Consider the following 22,183-nt stretch of genomic DNA (forward strand, 5'->3'; position numbering starts at 1 on the left):
ATTGTCTCTTAGCGCGCTGTGATAACTTAACTAAAGGTATACTACCACTAAAGGTATTGCTAGGCGTCTTCAGGGCTATCATCCACTCGCGAAGCAGAGGCGCTGAGAGGCAGAGGCGCTGGCGCCCTCCTAGCAACGGCGCTGTTTTTGGTAAAACATGATTTTGACGACTTCATTAAGTTTTGTTTTATAGAAAACTCTTTTTAAAAGATTTTCGTTTTGTATAAATTGTATCTTAATTTTGATCAATGTTTTATCAATCAATTGCCCGTATTTATTAAATAAGAAGCAAATATATAGCAGACAAAATAAGGCGCCGGTACGATCACTGCATGTGAACGCCGAAACTCAGCTTGTGCCTCACAGATTTGAGAAATATAGGCTATATATTACAGAAAGCTTGAAATGTCTAATTTTAAACGGAAATATTCAAACCAAAATAAATAGGCTATACTCTCTGATTATGTAGGCTAATCCATATGAAATGTGCATTTCTCTCTGGCGTTCATGGCGAGTCCGCAATCTTCGCATTGTCAACTTCATCTTTGCAGCGACACAGAAAACACCAGTTTATTACTAAACAATTAAATGTCTCCTTGCTAATTTAGACACATTCATATTTCATTACTTTAACCGGTTCTTTGTGGCAAGCTTTATGCGTGCGGTCATTACGCTTATTCCTGTAGGCTAGCCTATTTAAGTAATTGTAGCCCTATGGAAAAAAATAGTATTTCCATAAGCCAATATTTTATTTTGGTTATTTTCATTGTAATATATATTTCATTTTGATAAAACTGTTTATACAATGTTCATATGTGTTAATATATTAAGTTGTGTGAAAATGCACTTACCCGTGAGAGTGTCCAATCAGGCGCGGGGTGAGAGGTGAAGACGAGAGAGAATGAACTGAAATGAGATGGAGACACACGTGAAGATTGTGCTGTGACAGAAATGAGTAAAAAGTTGGTAAAACACCAAGTTTAATGTTTTTTTATGAGAAGTGATATTGTGTACTGCGCGAAGAGTGAGTTACGGACACTAAAATAAGTTACAGTGTGATAGTTTATGTCGTGGACTTTGCGGTTATATTTAGCACCACGAGGAGAAAGTGTGGACGGCTAGTTAACACGCGCGAGCTAAAAGGACTTTGCCAGTGAGTAGCCTGCTCGGTTGCTGGGTTGAGTGCATCGCCTGAAAAGCCTAATCTTCAAGGAAGAGACTGTTAATGTTCGGAAGGATTCTTCCCGGCTGTTGAGCATTGGAAGCATCGTGTTCGGGAGCGTGGAAGGACGACTCATCGACTCATCAGTTCTGTTGCGTGAGTTTTATTTTGTTTGTTGCGCCGAGGCGTGAAGTGACCATTGTGTTTTAGGTCTCAACGATCTCAAGCTACGCAACAGGCCTGCCACGTGTATTCATTTGACTTTCAGGGTATTCATTTTGTTTATTCATTTTGATGGCCATTTAGTCATTTGCCGGCATTAGATTTAGAATTGCAATTGGTTTAATTTGGGGAATTTAATGTGATTGAAAACTGATTATTTGAATTTGTTTATTTGAATCTACTTACATTTGTCAATATTTTATATTTTCTTTAAGTAAATATTTAATAACTATTTCCTGTGAAGATTGTCTTTATATTTTGGGTTTTATATATTTATACGAGTGATATATAACATAAATATTATCATTTAGGGTATAATAAGTTGGTTTAGAGTGGATGTAGTTATTTGTGTTAAAGTAACATAATATTTCCTTTCCGGTCAAAGTAATAGTAGACTTTGGAGAGTATAGTAATTTAAGTAGGTGTAATACAAAAACGGATATTAAAGTGAGTGTTTAATTTAATTAGCATGTGAGATAGAGCCATATAGTTAATATTTTACTTTATTTTAGCTATACAGCTATTGTGTGGTTATTATAAATTAAGTAAAGTGACTATTAAGAATAAAAGTGAATATATAGTGAGAAGTTAGTAATTTACATTGGTGAATTAATAACAGAAAGAGAGATCTTTCGCAAAGTAGGAATTCGGGGAGCGCACTTCAATAAAACAGCTAAGACATGCTAAGGTGTTGTAATCGTCTTTTGGACTATTAGATAATAATGACAGACACACGGAGATCACGTCTAGCTCGCTTTTCTTCTCTACCGGAAACTCCTGGATCATACCAACTATACAGACTGTATGGGGGTGACCTGGTAAGTACCATTCATTGCCTATACTACATCCCCCTTCTTAAGCTTTTAACAACTTTGATATAAAGCAAAACAGTATGCTGTAAATATAACCAGTGTATCAAATAAACATTTGCTATGAACAAGCAATAATAACACTAAATCTAGCATACTTAAGTAAGCACATAATCTTTAAACCATGCTGGTTGTTTAATGATGCGTCCAACTCTTGTGCATTCTGGACGTCTCTCGCTCCTTTTCTCTTCTTGAGAAGACTCAACTGGACCAGGCTTTGGAACAGTGTTATTGCACAAGTCATTGTCGGTGTACACAGAACAATCAGGTTGTGAGTCTTGTTTGATTGACCTGTCAGGCCTGAGGTGACGTCTGTTTCTGCGGTAGACTGTACCTGATGCTGTGACTACATCATATGAACGTGGTTCATCACGGATGCTGACAACTTTAGCAGGTTTCCATTTGTTTTTGATTCTCATATGTACTCTATCTCCTCCTTTCAAAGGTGACAATGGTGATGCTGTTTTGTCATACCATTTCTTTTGTCGTGATTGGAGATACTGCAGTGTTTCTCGGATGTTTTTGGGTGTAGACGGTTGAAGAACAGTTTGACTGGTAGGTAAGGTTGATCGTAAGACTCTACCCATGAGAATCTGGGCTGGCGAGTATTTGAGACCAGTGATAGGAGTGTTGCGGAGTGTTAATAAAGCCAGGTGTGGATCAGTGCCAGACTGAGCAGCTGCTTTCAGCATAGCTTTGACAGTCTTTACAGCTCGCTCTGCCATGCCATTGGATTGAGGGAAATTTGGGCTGGAGTGTATGATGTTGAAACCCCAGTCATTGGCAAATCTAGCCATTTCAGCACTGGCAAAGGGTACATGATCTGCAATCAAGAGTTCAGGCACTCCATGTCTTGCAAACACGGCTTTGAATTGTGCTATCAGTGTACCTGACGTTTTGTCCGACAACTTTAGGACCTCTGGAAATTTGGAAAAGTAGTCCACAATCAGAAGAAATGAACGTCCTTGAAAGTCAAAAATGTCAGCGGCGATTTTCTGCCACGGTGCATTTGGAACTGGATGTGACATGAGTGGTTCCTTTTGATTTTCAGGTCGACTCTCTTGACAGTGAGCACAGGTTTCTACCATTTGACGTACGGCTTCAGTGAGTCCTGGCCAGTAAAAGCATGATCTGGCATGTGCTAGAGACCGCTGTATACCCTGATGTGCCGCATGAAGTCGTTTCAGCACTTCTGGTCGCAATGCACGAGGAATGATTATGCGATCATCTTTCATGATTAGCTCAGCATCTATGCTAATAGTATGTCTGACTGACCAGTAAGCTTGAGCTGCCAGTGGAACATTTTTCTTTCTGTCCGGCCATCCATGCTCATGTAGCTGCCGTATCAGGTTAAGTTCAGGATCTGACTGTGTGGCTTGTTGGATTTTGTGCATGATGTTACCACAAAGTGATTCTTCCTCCATTGCGTAGATAACTTTCTCTTCACTCAGGTCAAAACTCTCTTTTGAATCAGACTGAATGTATGCTCTGGACAGCGTGTCTGCGATGTGCATCTGGTTGCCTGGAGTGTAAACAATGTGAATGTCATACCTTTGAAGCTGGAGCAGCATTCTTTGAAGACGTGCTGGTGCTGCGCCTATGGGTTTGGAGAATATCGCCTCAAGTGGTTTGTGATCAGATTGAACTCTAACAGGCACACCATAAACATGCTGGTGGAATTTTCTCAGAGCGAACACTATGGCTAGTAACTCCTTTTCTATCTGGGCATAGTTCTTTTCAGCCTCAGATAGTGCTCTTGAAGCATATGCAATTGGTTGCTGTTTCTGCATTAGAACTGCGCCCAAGCCATCTTTTGAGGCATCAGCCTGCACTTCTATAGGCTCCTTTGGGTCAAAATGTCCAAGAACTGGTGCAGTTGCTATGGCTGTTCTGAGTTTTTCGAGTGCTAACTGCTGTTCAGGATGCCATTGCCAGTCTGTGTCTTTCCTTAGCAAGAGTCTGAGTGGTGCAGTGAGTGTAGCTTCGTTGGGTATGTATTGTGACAGATAGCGTGTCATTCCCAGCAAACGTTGAAGAGCTTTTCTGTCAGAGGGAGGCGGAAATTGCAATATCGCTGCAACCTTGGACTCATCAGGCTTCACTCCCTCAGCAGTGATAACATGGCCTAGGTAAGTGACTTCATTGACCATATACTGCAATTTGTCTATGTTGAATTTCACATTCAGACTCACCGCTCTGTTCATCACTTTCTCCAGGATGACGTCATGCTCTGTTTTGGTGGATGCTGCTATGATCATGTCATCTGCTACCATGAAAACACCTTCAATATCCCCAAAGCTTTCTGTGTTCAGACGTTGAAACACCTCACTCGCTGATTTTATGCCAAAAGGCATGCGATGAAAACGGTACCTGCCCCATGGTGTGTTGAAAGCACATAGATCTGCTGACTCCTCATCTAATTGAACCTGCCAGTAGCCGTCTTTCTCATCAAGGATGGTGAACAACTTTTTGCCGGCTAACTTACTCCGTATGTCCTCCAGGGTTGGAATGTTGTAGTGCTGGCGGAGTATGGCTCTGTTTAAGTCTCTGGGGTCCAAACAGACTCTCAGTGTGCCGTTTTTCTTTTCCGTAATGCATAGACTGCTGACCCATGCTGTCGGCTTAGATACTTTGCTTATGACGCCTCTTTTTTCCAGCTCATCCAGTGTCTCTCTGAGTCGGTCATAAACTGCATACGGTATCTTCCTGCAGCCGTGTATTACCGGTGGAACAGAAGGATCAGTGTGAATGTGATGCAATCCTGGAAACTGGCCCAAACCTTGAAACACTGATGCATAGCGGTTAAGAAGCTCAGCTTTTGTGGCAGGTGCTGTTGGTGTTAGAGCATCAACTCTTCTTATGAGGTCTAATTGCACACACGCTTGTCTCCCCAGTAGGGCTGTATTTGATGCTGTAGTCACAAAGAACATCATGTCAGTTGTTTTATTTTTAGACTGCACTTGGAGTTTAACAACACCATCTGGTTTGATGCGGGTGCCTCCATATGACACTAGCACTGTGTTTGTCTTTTTGATGTTCACAGGAACCTGAAGCTGTCCAATGATTTTCATTGGAATGACGTTTGCTTCAGCCCCCGTGTCAAGCTTGATATTCAGCCATATTCAGATTTGCGTGCCAGCCTGTTTCTGACGTGTTTGAGTGAACTACAGTACCAACAAACAGTGTGTCTATCCCCGATATCTCAGTATCTGTGTCGAGCGCATCCATCTTGGCTCTTGATCTGCAAACGAGTGCAAAATGGTTCTTTTTGCCACATTTTTTACACACTTCATTGTAGGCGGGACATTGCCTGGGCATGTGAATGCGTCCGCATTTACCACAATTTTTTGAGTGTTCTCTCGTTGGCGGTGTCATTTGTTTGTGCACTGCTGGTTTGTTTGATCGCCATTTAGACTGCTGGCCTTTTTTAGTGACGGCGTGCACAAATTGTGTGTCTGACGATGCTGCCATTGCTGTAACTTGTGCCCTCGTGACTTCTTTAGCTCTACACATGTCGATGGCTTTTGAAAGTGTCAAATCAGATACAGACAGCAATCGTTCACGGAGGCCAAAGTCTGTTATACTGAACACTATTTTGTCTCGTATCATGAGATCTTCGGTTTCTCCGAATTCACATGTGCGTGCTTTGTTTCTTAACTCCGTGAGGAATTTATCTATGCCTGCTTGCTCGGAGAATGTGTGGGCCCAGAACTGATGTCGTTCAAAGACTGTATTCTTTCGCGGAGCACAGTATTTTCGCAGTGCTGCGAGGACCTCTGATAATTTTTTATCACGTGCGTCTGCATATTCGATGTCCAGCGAGTTATAAATGTCTAGCGCCTCTTCTCCTAAGCAATGCAACAGTACCGCGATTTGTCTCGTCTCCGATTTATCCACTAGAGCTGAGGCAGTAAGATACAGATTAAATCTTTGTTCCCACTTACGCCAATTTTCAGCCAAGTTCCCCGTCAGAGACAAAGGTGGCGGCGGATGAAGCATTTCCATCTCGACCGTCGATTTAGCACGTGGGGCTCGTTCGGATGTCCGGCCGCGCTGCTGTTCGTCACTGCTCACTCGCGCCTCGGTGATCTTCAGTCACTGCGTGATGTGCGCGGTGTTGTTTAGTAGGGTATTTCGTCTTCTGACACCATGTTGTAATCGTCTTTTGGACTATTAGATAATAATGACACAGACACACGGAGATCACGTCTAGCTCGCTTTTCTTCTCTACCGGAAACTCCTGGATCATACCAACTATACAGACTGTATGGGGGTGACCTGGTAAGTACCATTCATTGCCTATACTACAAAGGGGGCGCTACATAATAATTTAATATAAAGGGGTGATTTGTCCACGAATGGCTTAAATGAACAACTAGTCGACTAGAAAAAAAAAAATAGTCGGAGGCAGCCCTTATTCCACATATTTTCGAACCAGCAGGCCATCGACCGTGAGCGGAGCGGAATATTCAGAAATGCGCTCTCCGCTCACGAGCTCTGGGGTGCGTTTCCCGAAAGCATCGTTGGCCAACTATGGTCACAAGTTCCCTCGTTACCAATAGAGTTCAATGGACATTGCGATGAACTTGCGACCATAGTTGGCCAACGATGCTTTCGGGAAACGCACCCCTGATCGGAACAAACCCGAACCTCACTGTCTGCTGAACTTGCGCAGAAACATCAAAATAGACATAGCCAGCTTTTTTAAATTGTTTTTAAAACTAAACATTTAGACTATTTTAGTACAAATTATGAGCTTATATTGACGATTTTTTATAATTCTTGACAAAATTAGAATATTAAGTTATATTAAGACACTACGATGAGCATTATAGCTACTTTAAAAAAAAATGCGGGTCAGGAAGCGGGTCGGGTACAATATTTTCGTTTTTTGCGGTCCGAGTTGCGGGCGGGTTAGTTGAAAACGTCGGTCGGGTGCGGTTTGTTCATACATTGACCCGCGCATCACTGATATACACATATACCTCATAACATCAGTAACTCGACAGCCCTACCTAGAACGGTTTTCCTCAGCGTTTGTAATGTCTGCACAAAGGGCTGCTGTGCGAAGATTGGAGAAAACTGTTGATTTTATACTCGAAAAATTTAAGTATCATTATTAAAAATTAATATTACCCCAGAACGAATTGCATTGCTATCCCACCCCAAAACATACAATAATAACAACGATAAATGCTGACCAATTAATTATATTACTTTTTACTGAAAATGATATAATTCAATAAAACAAACAAAATGTAATGTATGTCATTTGAAATAGCTATGCATGAATACACTCTAGATGTGTATATAGCGAACATACCTACATTTTCATTCAAACAATAAATAAAGCATGAATTAATTGTATTTTATTTACTGACAACAATGAGAAATATTAATAAATTAGTTAAAGAATGAATCAAAGTCACCATCACACAATAAACAAATGCATATACAAGTCAACACATGAAACAAAGCTTTATTCAAACTACAATCATGTATGTAGGCTACAGGCGCTGAACCCCACATCCTTCTGCCATCTCAACACAGCGGTTCCTATTCTGCGGCTTTATTCTGATGAATCTGCTGACCGCCAGAGGTGAGCCGTGCCTTCGTGCCTGAGGTTGTTGCGTGATGTGTTGTGCTTCACAATCTGAGGCAATAAGGGCAGGTGGAGTGATGGAGGGTCTCATGAGGGCAGGTGGAGGGTCTCATAAGGGCAGGTGGAGTGATGGAGGGTCTCATCCATGGCACCATCTCCAGGATTCAGCTCTGGGCTCCTCATCCTCAGTACTCACACCAGTCTGCTGACATTTCAGATGCTGCAAAAATGCACAAACATAACACAAAAGCAGTCATTATTTTTAGAAGACAAAAATGCTTTTTTTCCACAAATGCCGCCATCATCTTTCCTTGCAGGTCCTGCTCCACCACAACAGCTGTGCAGCAAATGCACAGAAATCAAGAATCAGAAAAGTGCTGTAGTAGCTCAGTTTGAAATTACAATAATTTAAATAAACTACAACTTAATATTTAAATAGTTGTTGTTATTCATTTCTGTAATGTCACAAAGCCTTTGATGGCAGCATTCAGCTTCATGAACACACATCTGTTCATCTGTCCCTGTAACATCCAGACCAGACTCACATACCTCTGTGATTTATGAGCTCAACACTACATTTACATGTTGAGGTTGTTTTAACTTTTTATCCTACATAAATGTTCCTTAATTTATCAACAGTACTAATGGACAAATAAAATAGATAACTTATGTTTAGTTACTTTATAGATTGGTTCTACATAATAGCACACATCACTCAGATGCCTATTTCATGTCTATTAGACGTAGTAGTCTGCAATTCTTATAGAAGAGTTTCTTGCCAGATATTAAATAGACATTTAGTTATTAAACTCATTAACACACACATGATTTAATATTATGAGCTACACTAGTTTTCAGGTTCCAAATTAAAATACTGTTTGTAGTATAAAAAGCTTAACCAATGTGATTAATGTTGCTGTCATTAACTAAGTTAAATGGAATAAAGTGAAAATAATGTGAAAATAAAGTGAAAATAAGGTGCGCTGCTGCCATCTCGTGGTTGAAAGTGGCACTACATCCCTAAAGATCAGATTCTCTTTGAACAGATCTTTCAAAGAAATTTTATGTAAATTAATATATTTCGAACATTTTAGATTAGATTATATGTAGGCTGTTTCTAAAAATCCTTTTAGATTAATACATGTCCATTATGTCTTGATAAACTTTCCTGTAGTTTCCATGTTCACCACACGATGGCGCATCACACACAGGTTCAGTGTAACAAAAAATGTGAAAATATAATTTATTAACGATTTATTTATACGAGTTCACTTTCCTCATATTTTTTTGAACATACATAGCTCAATGACGTAATGGATATTAAAAAATAAAGTTAAAATAAAGAGCGGAGCACAACAAACACTTTTAGACTTTCTCAGTTTGTGTAAATCTACACGAGATTCGTGTTCTCTGTGCTGTCTCTCTCCATCTTATACTCTCTTCTCTTCAGGTGGCAGGTGTTCGGTCTTGCTTCTGTTTGGCTTCAGTCCAGCTCCTTCTAGTTTTTCCCTCCATATCTCCAATCTCCTCTCTGATTCCTCTCTATCCTCATCACTTATAACACCGTCATCCGCAGACAGCATTGCCCAGGGTGTCTCCTCTCGGATATCTTCCATGATGATTATGAATAATAGTGAGCTGAGTGCTGAACCTCCAACTTCAGTCTCCAACTTCAGTCTCCTCTGTCACTCCAACATTGGTAATTGATAGATAGATAGATAGATAGATAGATAGATAGATAGATAGATAGATAGATAGATAGCACTTTATTGTCCGTGTACACGGAAATTTGTCTTGCAATACAAGATCCAACAATTACAACACAACAACCTAAAAAGCTAAAAACATAGAAGCATCAGTAAAAACATGAATAGATCATTAATATGATGGGGGCCCTGCCCTGCAAGAGTGGTCTTCAATAGCCATAAGTATATAGATGAAAGTTAAAGTAGGTGGGAACTATCACTTCTTTTCTCTCCCGTGTTGATCCAGCAGAGATATTGAGGAATAAATGAGTGTTTATATTTGTTCTTTCTGCATTCTGGGACCCTATAGCGCCTCCCGGAGGACAGGAGACGATACTCCCACTGAAACACATGGGAAGAGTCCTGGGAGATTTGGTCATCCAGTCTGACGGTGTGCAGTACACGGCTTTCAGTGAACGCGTTCTCCACTGAGTGTCCCACCGATCTGGAACAGATTCCCAGGAGCCGTAGAGTCCTGGCCCTCAGATGAGCGGAGAGACCCTCAAACCACTGCGCCTCCATACTGAGAATGCTTTGAACGGTTGACACAAAGAAAAGAGACAGGATTTCACTGATCGCTCCGGATGACCTAAATCTCCTTAAAAAGTAGATCCTCTGCTGTACTTTGCTGCAGATATAATCTACATGAGAGGTCCAGGAAAGGTCACTGTCCACGTACACTTCGAGATATTTGAACGATGATTTTTGTTTTATGGTTGGATTGTGAATGATTATTGGTGTAATGTGGCACTCATGAGAGGTGCCGAAGATAATCTCCTCAGTTTTCTGTGTGTTGAGGATGAGGGCATTTAGATCACACCACTTTACCAGATTCTTCACTGTTTCCACATAGAGATCGGCCCCTCTCCTTCATCAGAGCTACCAGTGCAGTCTCATCGGAGAATCTGATGATCTGGTGTCTGGGTGCAGAGGAAACACAGCCGCTGGTATAGAGCGTGAAGAGCAAAGGAGAGCGAACACATCCTTACAGCTGGATGTGACCATGGGGGAATAGGTGTTATTGACCCTGACCAGCTGTTGCCCGTTAGTGAGGAACAGTACCAGTGAATGAGAGATGGGTTCCTACCCATTTGAGCCATTTTGGATAACAATATGTCCAGTTTTATTGTATTGAATGCAGAGGAGAAGTCAATGAACAGTACCCTGGCATATGGCTTTATTTTCGGAGCGTCCAGATGAGCTTGCAGTGTTTTGAGACCAGATGCATGAGAGTGCCAGCATCCTCCGTGCTGCGCTGTTGCCTGTATGTGAACTGGAACGGATCCAGTGTGTCCTGTACAGACTGAGAGAGTACATAGGATACCAGAGACGCTGGTAAAGCCTCTGCCGGCGGGACATCATCTGGGATCAGTGCATGTTTCCACTGTCCACCAACAGGTTTGCAGGGCGGACTCAGGCGACGGCTGCCAGTCAAATTATATTTTTTTCAATTTTATATTTCATATTTTTTTTATATTTTGTGTTTCTATTATATACTGTTCATATTTTATAATATCAAAAATCTAATATCCATGTGTAAAAAGTCAGTTTTTCATACAATATTTGCCTCTGAGATGAAGTGGAGTCGAATAACAATCTAAAGTACTTCAAATTTATACTTTAATCGAGTAAATGTGTGTCGTTACTCCACTGGTTATTTGTGAAAATGAAACTAACACAATGTAACACAATGTATTTTCACATTAACAAACTGTTGCTAGCTGTGTCCCAGGAGTTGTTCAGTGTGTGTAAAGAGCCCTCATGTGTCATTGTCTCTAGTATTGACTGTAACCGCTGTTGGTGAGTGTGTGTGGTTCAGGGTTCAGATAAACTACACTTGTGTTCTCTCTCTCACTACACTCACCTCTGAGGGACGCTTGATGGTTGAACTGGCAGTAGAATAATATCATCTCATTATGACCCTTTCTTTTTTAAAGCATATTGTTGCATTCAGGGTGAAAATTTCACTGACTTTTTTTGCGGTTTAATGGATTTACACCCATAATTTGCATTTTAGTCTGTGAAACCGGGCAAACATCTAATGCACTGAAGTGTTTAATCCACAGGGTGACCTCACTACTGAATTAAAAATATCCCTCGAAAAACTCTCCATTTACACATGAACTGCTCTCAATCACAACTCTCAGATGCTTTACGAAATTCACTGAGGATAAAACATATTCCTCAAAATAAGAATCTCAAGCATCAAAAGTACAAAAAAACTAGAGTTAAATATAGCATTAACGGCTCATTTTCAGTGTTGAGCAACAAAACCTCTCTGGGAATTTCCCTAAACTGCACAAGACCTCCACTCGACCACAAGTAGAAATTAAATGTGGTTAAACTTCAGCTTAACCCCTTAACGCCTGAATTTATAAAGCTGTATATAAAAAAAAAAATTCTGTGTGTTTTTGACTTTAAGTAGATGGTAAATAATGTTGAGATTATCAATTTCACTTTTGCACAACAAATAAATAGAAATTTTGGTATGTTGCAAATTTGCGACAACAGGCATTTAGGGTAATTTTGGTATGTTGCAAATTTGCGACAGTGGGCATTTAGGGTAATTTTTTACAAAATGGAAAAATTAATAAAACACATTTTCCCATCTCAGGAATGTAGATTTTATTCATGGCACAAAGTTGTTAGAACTTATAAACTTTATACTTATAAACTTTGACAAATTAATGAATCTTGACAACAGCAAGAAACAAAACACTCTCCTACTCCCTAACATTGACAGTATGACAGTAGTTTTTATACATTCCATGTTACACTCTGTTTAACTCTTTCCTTGTTTCTCCAGTGCATACATTATATATTCTTATAGTGTTATATCCTAACATGCTATTTTTTGTAGAAAAAAAAAAAAAAATTTTTTTGGCTGAAACCATCTAAATACAGCATTATTATAATATGTAGCCATTAGCCCAATCCAGCCGTTATGGACCAATGTCGCAAATTTGCTACAAACAGAAATCTACAAAGTACGTAAAAAAAATTTGTCACATGAAGTCTATATGAATAACATAGCTATAGAAGCAATCAATAAGCTGGTACATATTTTTATCTTAGCACAACTTAACTCATTTTGGGAAATTTCTCCACATTTGCGCACTTGATATGCGGATTTTGCAAAACAAAATATTAGCTTCGGTGACCCGGATGTAGTTCCCACTCCGACCGCTCCTACGAGAAACCAGTGCGTGCAAAATGTTCCTAGGTATGTATCGAATGTGCACAAACAGGCATTGGGGGAAAACACACGCTATCTCGCCTGCAGTCTGAATGGAAGGGGTTTGTTGCAAATTCCCGACAGTGGGCGTTAAGGGGTTAAATGTCATATCTGGTTTCCATATATATTGTCGCTCAGTCTAATGCACTCTTTCTGTGAAACTCTACACACATCCTCACTCACTAAAACCGCATTTGCACTAGTGCTGTAAAACAGTAAACACAAGAGGCAAAAGTTAACCAGGACCCTTTAAAGAGTTAGACTCACTGTAACCCTCTCAGTGTAAACTGACCCTAAAGTGCAGCTTTAAGAGATCTTGATCATTTGGTCTTAAACTCTAAGCCGACGGGACATGAATGTTTCTGTACCTTGAAACTCGAGATCAGTTTTTATTCCAGGAGCTGAAATCATCCTGAGTCGAGATATTGAGGTTTCCATTAAACGTGTTGTGCACCGTGACACAAAGATGACAAAAACCTGCTGATTTTACATTAATTAACTGATAAAACTGATTCATATTACTCAGTCTTATTACACTTTCCTTTTCATTTACACTGATTTTAGTTTTAAAAACCATTGTATTTCCAATTAAAAACTATATTACAGTAATCAGAATCAAATGGAAATCAATAATCCAAAAATTGGATAATGTGTGTGTGTGTGTGTGTGTGTGCGTGCGTGCGTGCGTGTGTGTGTGTGTGTGTGTGCGTGTGTGTGTGTGTGTGTGTGTATGTGTGTGTCTGTGTGTGACCCTGTTTCAGAAGAATCTTTCTTTCATGTTCTTTGTTTCGTCACAGTTTTCAGACAAAATATTGTGACATTGTGTTTTGGGACTTTGATGTTCTCACACAGAAAAAGATGAAAATGTGCAAATATAGATGTTATAGCACAGACACATATAAATGCTTCAGTGTTTATTCTGTAGCAGCTCAATGGAGAAGAAGCTCTCTGTGCACGATGTTCTTCATCAGATCATTGATCCAGACACTAGTGACGAGGAGGAGATGCAGTGAAGGAGCATTAGAAGATGAGTCAGAAGAGGAAGAGACCGGATACAGATCGTGAAACAACTGAAGAAAGTACAAACGGGTAGAAGCTCCTTACAATATGAGATTCTAACAGGAAGTGAAACAGGAAATGGAAGATCCTTAGTAGAGTGATCCTCAGTAGTTAATACAGATCCTGATGAAACTGCAGCAGAAGAAAAAAGTGAAGTTGTAAGTGTGGCTTGATTGCCTGTGGCTGTGTATAAACACAATACAAACCACATCAGAGGAGGAGCCAGAGGAGGAGCCAGAGGAGGAGCCAGAGGAGGAGTTTATCCTTCACTGTATAAAAGGCTGAGCGGTCTGATCTCACAGCGCTGCGCTGGATGTCTCCTCTCTTCTGCTCATCACAAGGTAATTAAAACACTTTATCTTTAATTGTTCTCTAAAGAGATTTCTATTAATTATTTCAATCCAGACATTAATGTCTCTATTATAGTAAAACTATACTCTATACTCTCTAACTATACTCTCTATTTAGTAAAACTGAAATGTAAACCTGTATTGCTCAACAATCATTAACTGATGTCAAACTTCACTCTGAACTGAACTACTGTATTCTCTTGGACAGATATTACCAAAGTCAGAATATATGAGACATTACAGCATGGAGAACATGTGTTGAGCTTCACAAACTACAGGATAAATACACATGTGACGAGAGAGAGCTTAAAAAGGGAACAAAAAGATTCAGTCTAATGAACCAAAACAGGAAAAGACGCCGAGTCTAGTCAGACACAACAGCATTAATAGTGGAAAACTCATATCATGGAGCCCAAGACCGGTTTCCCCATTATGATGATAATACGCAGATTCCTGACGCAGACGCACACATAAACTCACATTTCTATATTTGTCATTTGTCATCATCATTGAGTTAATCTGAGATGCTGTAATAACACTGAGCTCATGCAGATGTTGATCAGGAGTTGATCTGATGTCTCGTGATATGATGTTATATCGCTTTAATGAAACTCTGTCTGTGTGATTGAACAGATTCAAATGAAGAGGAGAAAGAAAATCAGCAGAAATCACAGATCAGCAGAAAACAAGAAGACTGAGAGAAAAATGGAGGACAGAAATGAGACACAAACCAGTGAATCACCAGAGGAAAGAGGAGAGACACGTGATAGATGTGAGAGTATGGAGAGACTAAAGCCAATGTGTGAGTGTTTGATCATTATTGAACTTTAATTCTTCATCACATTTTATTCTTATTGTTAGATTTACAAATAACCCACAGTTGGGAAAGTGCTGCACCAACCCATAGTTGGGTTACTTGTTGGGGTTATTTTTAATGATGTTTTATTAACAAAGTTCGGGAGGAGCAGGTTCAAATAATTAACCAAATTATGCACAGCTGGAGATTAATCAGTAATCAACTCAATGACAGAGTATAAATTCACAGCAGATCTATCTCTGTTCATTGAAAGTTTGTCAGCATCCCTCCTCCACCCCATCTCCTCACTTCCAGTTCCATCTACACTTACCAACTGGGGGGAGTACTCTGGGTTCGGGCCTAACTCCGAGCTCGGAGCCCTCCCCCCGGACAGCACGCCAAATACGCATAAACTTATTGTACTAATTATATGTAGATGTGAACTCGTGAAATATAATAGTCGGTGTATCAATGAGTGTATGAATGGGTGTATGAATGGGTGAATGTGAGGCGATATGTAAAGCGCTTTGGTGGCCGTGGGTCTGTTGAAAGCGCTGTATAAATGCAGTCCATTTACTATTTTAACCCCAAATTATTAAGAGAGTAGATTTACTATTCAAACTGATTCTTCAGACTTTCTGCACTATTAAAGCTATAGACTATTGAAGCTTGTGATTGTTGTGATGGAGAACAATATCCCATAAACTCAATATATTTGTGATTTCTAGTGTCCTGTGATCCAGACGAGCCTGTAAAGTTTGATTCTGATGTCAAAACTGAGGAGAGATTCTCATCAAACCCTTCATCATGTTCTCAAGATCACACAACATCATCATCATCTTCATCATCATCATCATCATCACCATCATCATCACCATCATCATCATCACTGACATCCATCAGCAGCTGAAGACCTGCACATCTTCATCATCATCATCATCATCATCATCACTGACATCCATCAGCAGCTGAAGACCTGAACATCATCATCATCATCATCTTCATCACCAATGTAGTCTCACTATTGGCCACCGCTGGTCATGTGTGATGCGGGACCCCAGAAGCTGTTACACTGTGAACTCACTCAGAGAAACACACACAAGAAAATTATATATTTGCGCACAAAAAGTATTCTCGTCGCGTGATAAACTTAAGGTTGAGCCGCTGTAATCACTTGGACTATTTTAAACATTGTTTAAAATACTTTTTTTTTTTTTTTACAAGGGTAGATGGAGTAATGTGAGTAATGTACTTTACCACAGGATGTCTGTAATATTATTGGCCAATTCACACTGGATAAGAGATCTCAGTAAACTAGCAAGTCAATTCTGGTGTCAGAATGGGCACATGTTGGGTCTCCCTGCCAGACAGGAATGCTTCAGACAGGAGATTTTTTTATTGTAAAACACCAGGGGTCCGGCCTATCTTTTAATTGCTTGATGTTTTCTGAAACAAACTGCATATGCTAATACACAGAGAGGAAGGGGAGGGCCTGAGCCCCTGCCATGATGAAAACAATCTTCATTTTTAAATTTAGCAAACGGAGAGCAAACCTCTCCTCTGCTCAGAAATTCAAGGATCTATGACTTTAACCAGAGACAAAAAGACCTCCTAATTTCACCGATGGTAAATTCACTTCAACACGTTTAAACCTTAAAATACTTGATAATTTAACGTCTTATTTCAAATAATTTGAACTATTATTCACTTTTTTATGTTTTATGTATCTGCGTAAGTCAGTATATTGTGGCAGGGCCGTCGCTAGTGGGGTGAAAGGTGGTGACAATTATAGGGGCCCCCGCTGCCCAGGGGGTCCCACAAAATCCAGCAGTTATACTATATAGGCCCCTGTTGTATAAATAATTCTAATATTTATATTAGTTGTATGCCTGAAATTTGAATGAATACCACAAAAGCATGCAATTTGGTTAAATATTTTTTTTCCAAATATTCTCTTACCTCCCTATAAATGGTTTAGTCCGATCTAAAGTATTTATTAATTATTCAGTCAGTGACAAACATCAGATGGAGCCAATACAATTGTAAGTCCCACCCCAGCTCGTGAACAGAACCAATCAGAGTTGAGGCGGCAGTGCCTGAAGTTAACGATGAACTTGGTGGAAGAGCAGGAGATTGACTGACGAAATGTCGGGGAAAAGAAAACATAAATCAGGGTACCAGAAACGCTATGAAAAGAATGAGAGGGAGGCCGGGGGAGTTGCTGTATCCCAGTCAATCAAGACGTTCTGAAAGACAGGTTGTATTGTTATTTAGCTGGGAATAAGAAACTACCGTCTACACTGTAATTTTTGGCCTTTAAACACCTTAAAATGCACATGTAGGTCAGAGAAATCCAAATTTTATCGGGGGAGCATGTCCCCAACCCCCTAACTACCTCACATTTGAATACGCATGAATACGCATGACTGTGCGGTAATGTGTGCTGGAGTGGCTAAGTGCAGGGCTGAATTTTTGAGCCAGTTTGCCCCTGCATATATTCAATAATACATTATTCTCTGTATCAAATCATTATTTCCCAGCCCCTGATGTTTCGGGCTCATCGCCTGATGTTTTTAAAACCTAGAAACACCCCTGCAAATGCATATACAATGTAATAATCAAATAAAGAGACAATATATTAACATTTTAAAAGTCTTACAGTTACAACCGGCCCTTTGAGGGCAGCCATAATGCCATAATGCTGAAGTGGCCCTAAGTGAAAATGAGTTTGACACCCCTGGTCTACAGCCTGCCGGGTAGGCTACTGTCACTCTTCATTATCGGTGCGCGCCACAATCGACCGAATGACGTGGTCAAAATTCCTGTCTTTTTACACTATTGTAAGTAGAGTTAAAAAAATTGACACGAGTCACGACGCATTGCATTATGCACCGGACCTGCCGGCTGATGAAGTATTAGGCCTACATCAATAAAACATGAACACACACTGCACCTGAATGAATACATTTTAGCTTTATTTAATAATATTATCTTTATTAAAATATAAGACAATAAATGACTTTATTTTTTTAAATTTGATTGCATTCTTGTCAATTTATAAATGTTTACTTTTTGATTTATGAATTATAACTGACTGATGGGGAAAAAAACAGTATTTGGTAACACTTTATTTTGATGGTCCCTTTTGAACATTCTGTTGACTATAAGTAACTTTGCAACTATATGTCAACTAACTTTCATTGGAGTACTAGTGTACTGTCTGCTTAATATCTGCAAACACTTTATTGTGATGGTCCTCCAACAGACACTCTACTGACTATAAGTAATTTTGCAACTACATGTCAACTTATTCTAACCCTAACCCTACCAGTCTACTAATACTCTACTAACACTCTAATGAGAGTTAGTAGACATGTAGGTGCAGCGTTACTTATAGTCAACAGAACGTGTTAAAGGGACCATCAAAATAAAGTGAAACCCATTATTTTGCTGTTACTTTTTAAAAATTGGTTTTATTATTATTTAACGGGGGCCCCGAATCCTCTAGCTACGGCCCTGTATTGTGGTGTCCGCATAATGACTCTATATCACTGATGTATTGGATTAAAACACTTATAGTTGATAATTGTATTCTTATCTCTTATCTCATATATATTTTTTAAATGTTTTTATTTTTTTTAACAATAGCCTAATGGATTTATTTCTTAAACTCATCGAGGAAAAGGACATCATCAAACAGAGTCTTATTTCAATATGGTTTTTAAAAGATTAAAACTAACTTTAAAAATAGTTATACTTAAATAAAGTTCATCTTATTTCATATATTTTATATGGTTTATTTATCTGCAATGCTTTTATTTTTAAAACCTAATTTGTAACATTTCATCAGCTCTGAAAGATTCAAAGAGCTGTGGACGTCCGCAGTTAGAGACAACAAAGAGTCTCATTTCATCTCAGCTAAGCACACTTGCACTCATGTTTAAAACTTACTTTTAAATGCATATACTTAAATAAATGTCATCTTATTTCATATATTTTATATGTATTAATTATCAGCAATGCTATTTCTTAATTTAATTTACCCTGCTTGTATTCTCTCCCACAAACATTATGGACGCTGTCATGAAATCTGAAAAACAAATCCATGACAGATTTCTTCATGTTCATAATTTCACCATCAGTGGACATTATCCACCAATAATAAAAACACCCCTGAAAAAACATTCACTTCCTTGTCACACCGAGCAGCTAACAGTCATAAACACACACATCCATAAACACACACATATCCATAAGCACACCGGAACCACACAGGGTCAAAGGTCACATGGCATCATAAAACACCCATATAAGGACATCCCGTCATAAAACCATAAACCAAGGGTCATAAATCATTTTTGACATAATCTACTTCATATAGCTACTTATATTTCCTGCAGTTGTGTACTTACAATATCCCAAAAGTTCCAAAAGATTTTTAATTTCAGAGAAATCTTTTAGAGCTGCGGGCTGGGCGACACCAGCACATTCGCTAGAACAATAGCCCATGTGTCGAGCCGGTTGCTCTCCGTGGGCTCCCTTCACATGAAGCCAGCTTCACTGTTAGCCCGGCTCTTAGTGTCGGCTTGCTGCGCCATTCCCCTCCTGTGGACTGGATACATGTGCCCAGTGGCATAACTTTGGTAGGGTGGGGGTGGGGTAAGGTAGGGTAATACAATGCTAAATCAGATATATGTACAATAACATTACGATGTCCAGCAATCGATTTAAATAGTAGTAAAGCTACATGGGGTTTAATCATGGGCGTCAGTTTGGTTTGAGATGTGCTGAGAATGATGCATTCATTTTTTTTTTCTCTCTTTCGCGCAGGTCATGTTTTGAAAGACGATGTCCTGTAGCTTACTAATGTAAATAAATAAAAATATATACAAAAAAGTGATGGTGTCCGACTCGTTTTATGAAGAAGAAAGCCTTAAGTTTTCAAAAAGCATTAGACATATGACCCACTATTCTGCTTCATAAGTACCATGTTGACAATATGACATGACGTGGTTTAATATAATCTTTTACTTCTGTACTGGTTCGTGCTTGGCAAAGATGTTCAGATAGCCATTGTTTTTTTTACAACCATGACAAACGACTTAAACTCTGCTTTCTCATCTTACTAGGGCTGTAACAGACCAAACCCACGATTCGGTTCAAATTTCTCTCTCATATTGCTCCTCATAACCACTGAAAACTACCGAAATCGATGTCTATGTTTAAACCACAGGATAACCTCACAACTACTGGAAAAAGTTAACTCGCAAAACGCTCCATTTACACGTGAACTGCTCTCAAACACAACTTTCAGAAGCTGTACGAAATTCAGTGAGAATAAAACATATTCCATATTCCGCAAGCTTCAAAAAAGTACCAAAAAACAGCATTAAATGTAGCATTAACGGCTTATTTTCAGTGTCGAGCAACAACAGCCTTCCAGCAGCACAGAATAACTCTACACCTGCAGACCCGACAACAACACATGACAGAGACACACTTTCTTAAAGAACTTCCTGTCTGGTTTCCGTATATACGCTCAATCTCATGCACTCTTCTTGCCAAACTCCTACTTTCTTACTCACTAAAACACACATCGCAGTGTGATGAAACACTAGATTTAAATACAAACATGATTTGGCAAATTTATAAGCCTTTTTAACTATAGCGAGCACACATAAAGTAGCCGGTTGTCACAATCTTTCACTATAAGTGCACCTCACAAAGAAGTGTACACACACACACACACACACACACACACACACACACACACACACACACACACACACACACACTAATGTTTAGGTATGCCACTTATACCACAATTGTCATATTTTTAAAAAACCTGCGGAATATTCACCAAATTCACTGTTTGTTCATATTGTGCATGCTGTGAATTAATCTCTATGAATGAAGCTTTACAAATCTGTATGATTTAACACTGATAATAATTATTTATTCACACTAAAGAGGAACTCTACTGGAGCAAGAATGGCACTCCATAATGGTCTCAATTTCGCTGTGTGGGCTAAAGGCAGACCTCACAAAGCTAGTCCAATTCAGAGCTAAATCGTGACCATGTCATGAAATTACATTTACGTCTAGTAGATATTATTGACATTGCAAACATGATGGGATATCAACCATTTCGTCTGCTGCCTGGCCAAAAACTATACAATGAATCAGTATAATGAATCGACTGACTATAAGTGGGCTACAAATAGCCGGTTTGAGTATAGAACACATAGAACATGTCAAAGAAATGAAACCAAACACTTTGTAATCACTGTAGCCTTTGCTTTCATGAGGGAATATCATACTCTGCCACAACAATTGTGTTTTACAAACACAGTTACAGCAGCGAAGAAAAGCTAACACAAGAAGTACGGGGACCTAGAGCCCAACTAAGCAAACACTGATCACAAACACTACGACAAACACTAGCTCCATCTTTGAGCAATTGATGCTTTGTATTTATTGTTTCTTAATTGGCTTTTAATTGTTAAATTGGCCTGATTTACTTGACAAATAAATGTAATTTATTCAGTATGATTGCGAAATCATTATTTCTAGTATAGATTAATGTGGAGTCTGGTGTTTATAGATCAAACTGAAGGACTGATGAATAGAGCAGGAGCACATCACTCAGAGAAGTTCTCATCTCTGACTATCACTGAATTAACAAGTTAATGCAGTTTCACAACTAAATTACACTTTTTGTTATGAGTCAGCAGAGACACTTAAAGGTAAAAGAGACCACACTGCATTCTCTGATTAATATCAGAACTGGAGAGTTTGTATTCGTTCCTCTCAAAGTGGCATCGGGTCCCTGAATGAACAAGTATTTGAAAGTATGGGCTTTCCAGAATAATCAAAGATCTAAATTAATCTATGTTTGTGATTATTTTCTAATAAGGAACACAATCAAAATGTAATCAACATTTGAAACTGGAGTCAGATTAAGCTCAGAGCTAAAGTAAAATTGAAACTAAATTCCAAAAATTAAGTGAACTTCACAGAACGCTGAAAAGACATTCATGCATTATACCTAATTATACCATTATACTTCCTTACGGAGTGGTGACCCCGACGTGATCTCCAGTGTCTTTTCAGCGAAATATTGGGACTTGCAACAAACAAGAG

General features: G+C 39.2%; 2 protein-coding genes across 4 annotated transcripts in view; one reads left to right on the top strand and one right to left on the bottom strand.

Moving 5' to 3' along the window:
- LOC311096824 (uncharacterized protein) overlaps positions 1 to 18,935 on the top strand; it is a 160,273-nt gene extending 141,338 nt beyond the window's left edge. The window contains exons 1-3 of one of the 3 annotated variants that reach the window (XR_014609125.1): positions 13,935 to 14,235; positions 14,453 to 15,046; positions 15,769 to 18,935. Coding sequence is in view for 1 of the 3 variants with exons in the window: in XM_084136227.1 (XP_083992353.1) it covers positions 15,769 to 15,950 (182 nt within the window). In the remaining 2 variants the exon portion in view is untranslated. Of the gene's footprint in view, positions 1 to 13,934; positions 14,236 to 14,452; positions 15,047 to 15,768 lie in introns of those variants that run through there. The other 2 variants (XR_014609126.1, XM_084136227.1) reach the window with 2 other exon arrangements.
- The window catches only part of LOC311096823 (uncharacterized protein), a 116,828-nt gene that overhangs the window by 61,177 nt on the left and 33,468 nt on the right, over positions 1 to 22,183 (bottom strand). The gene's annotated exons all lie outside the window — the stretch shown is intronic.

Source organism: Abramis brama, assembly GCF_963993115.1.
Source record: "Abramis brama genome assembly, chromosome: 15".
NCBI lineage: Eukaryota > Metazoa > Chordata > Actinopteri > Cypriniformes > Leuciscidae > Abramis > Abramis brama.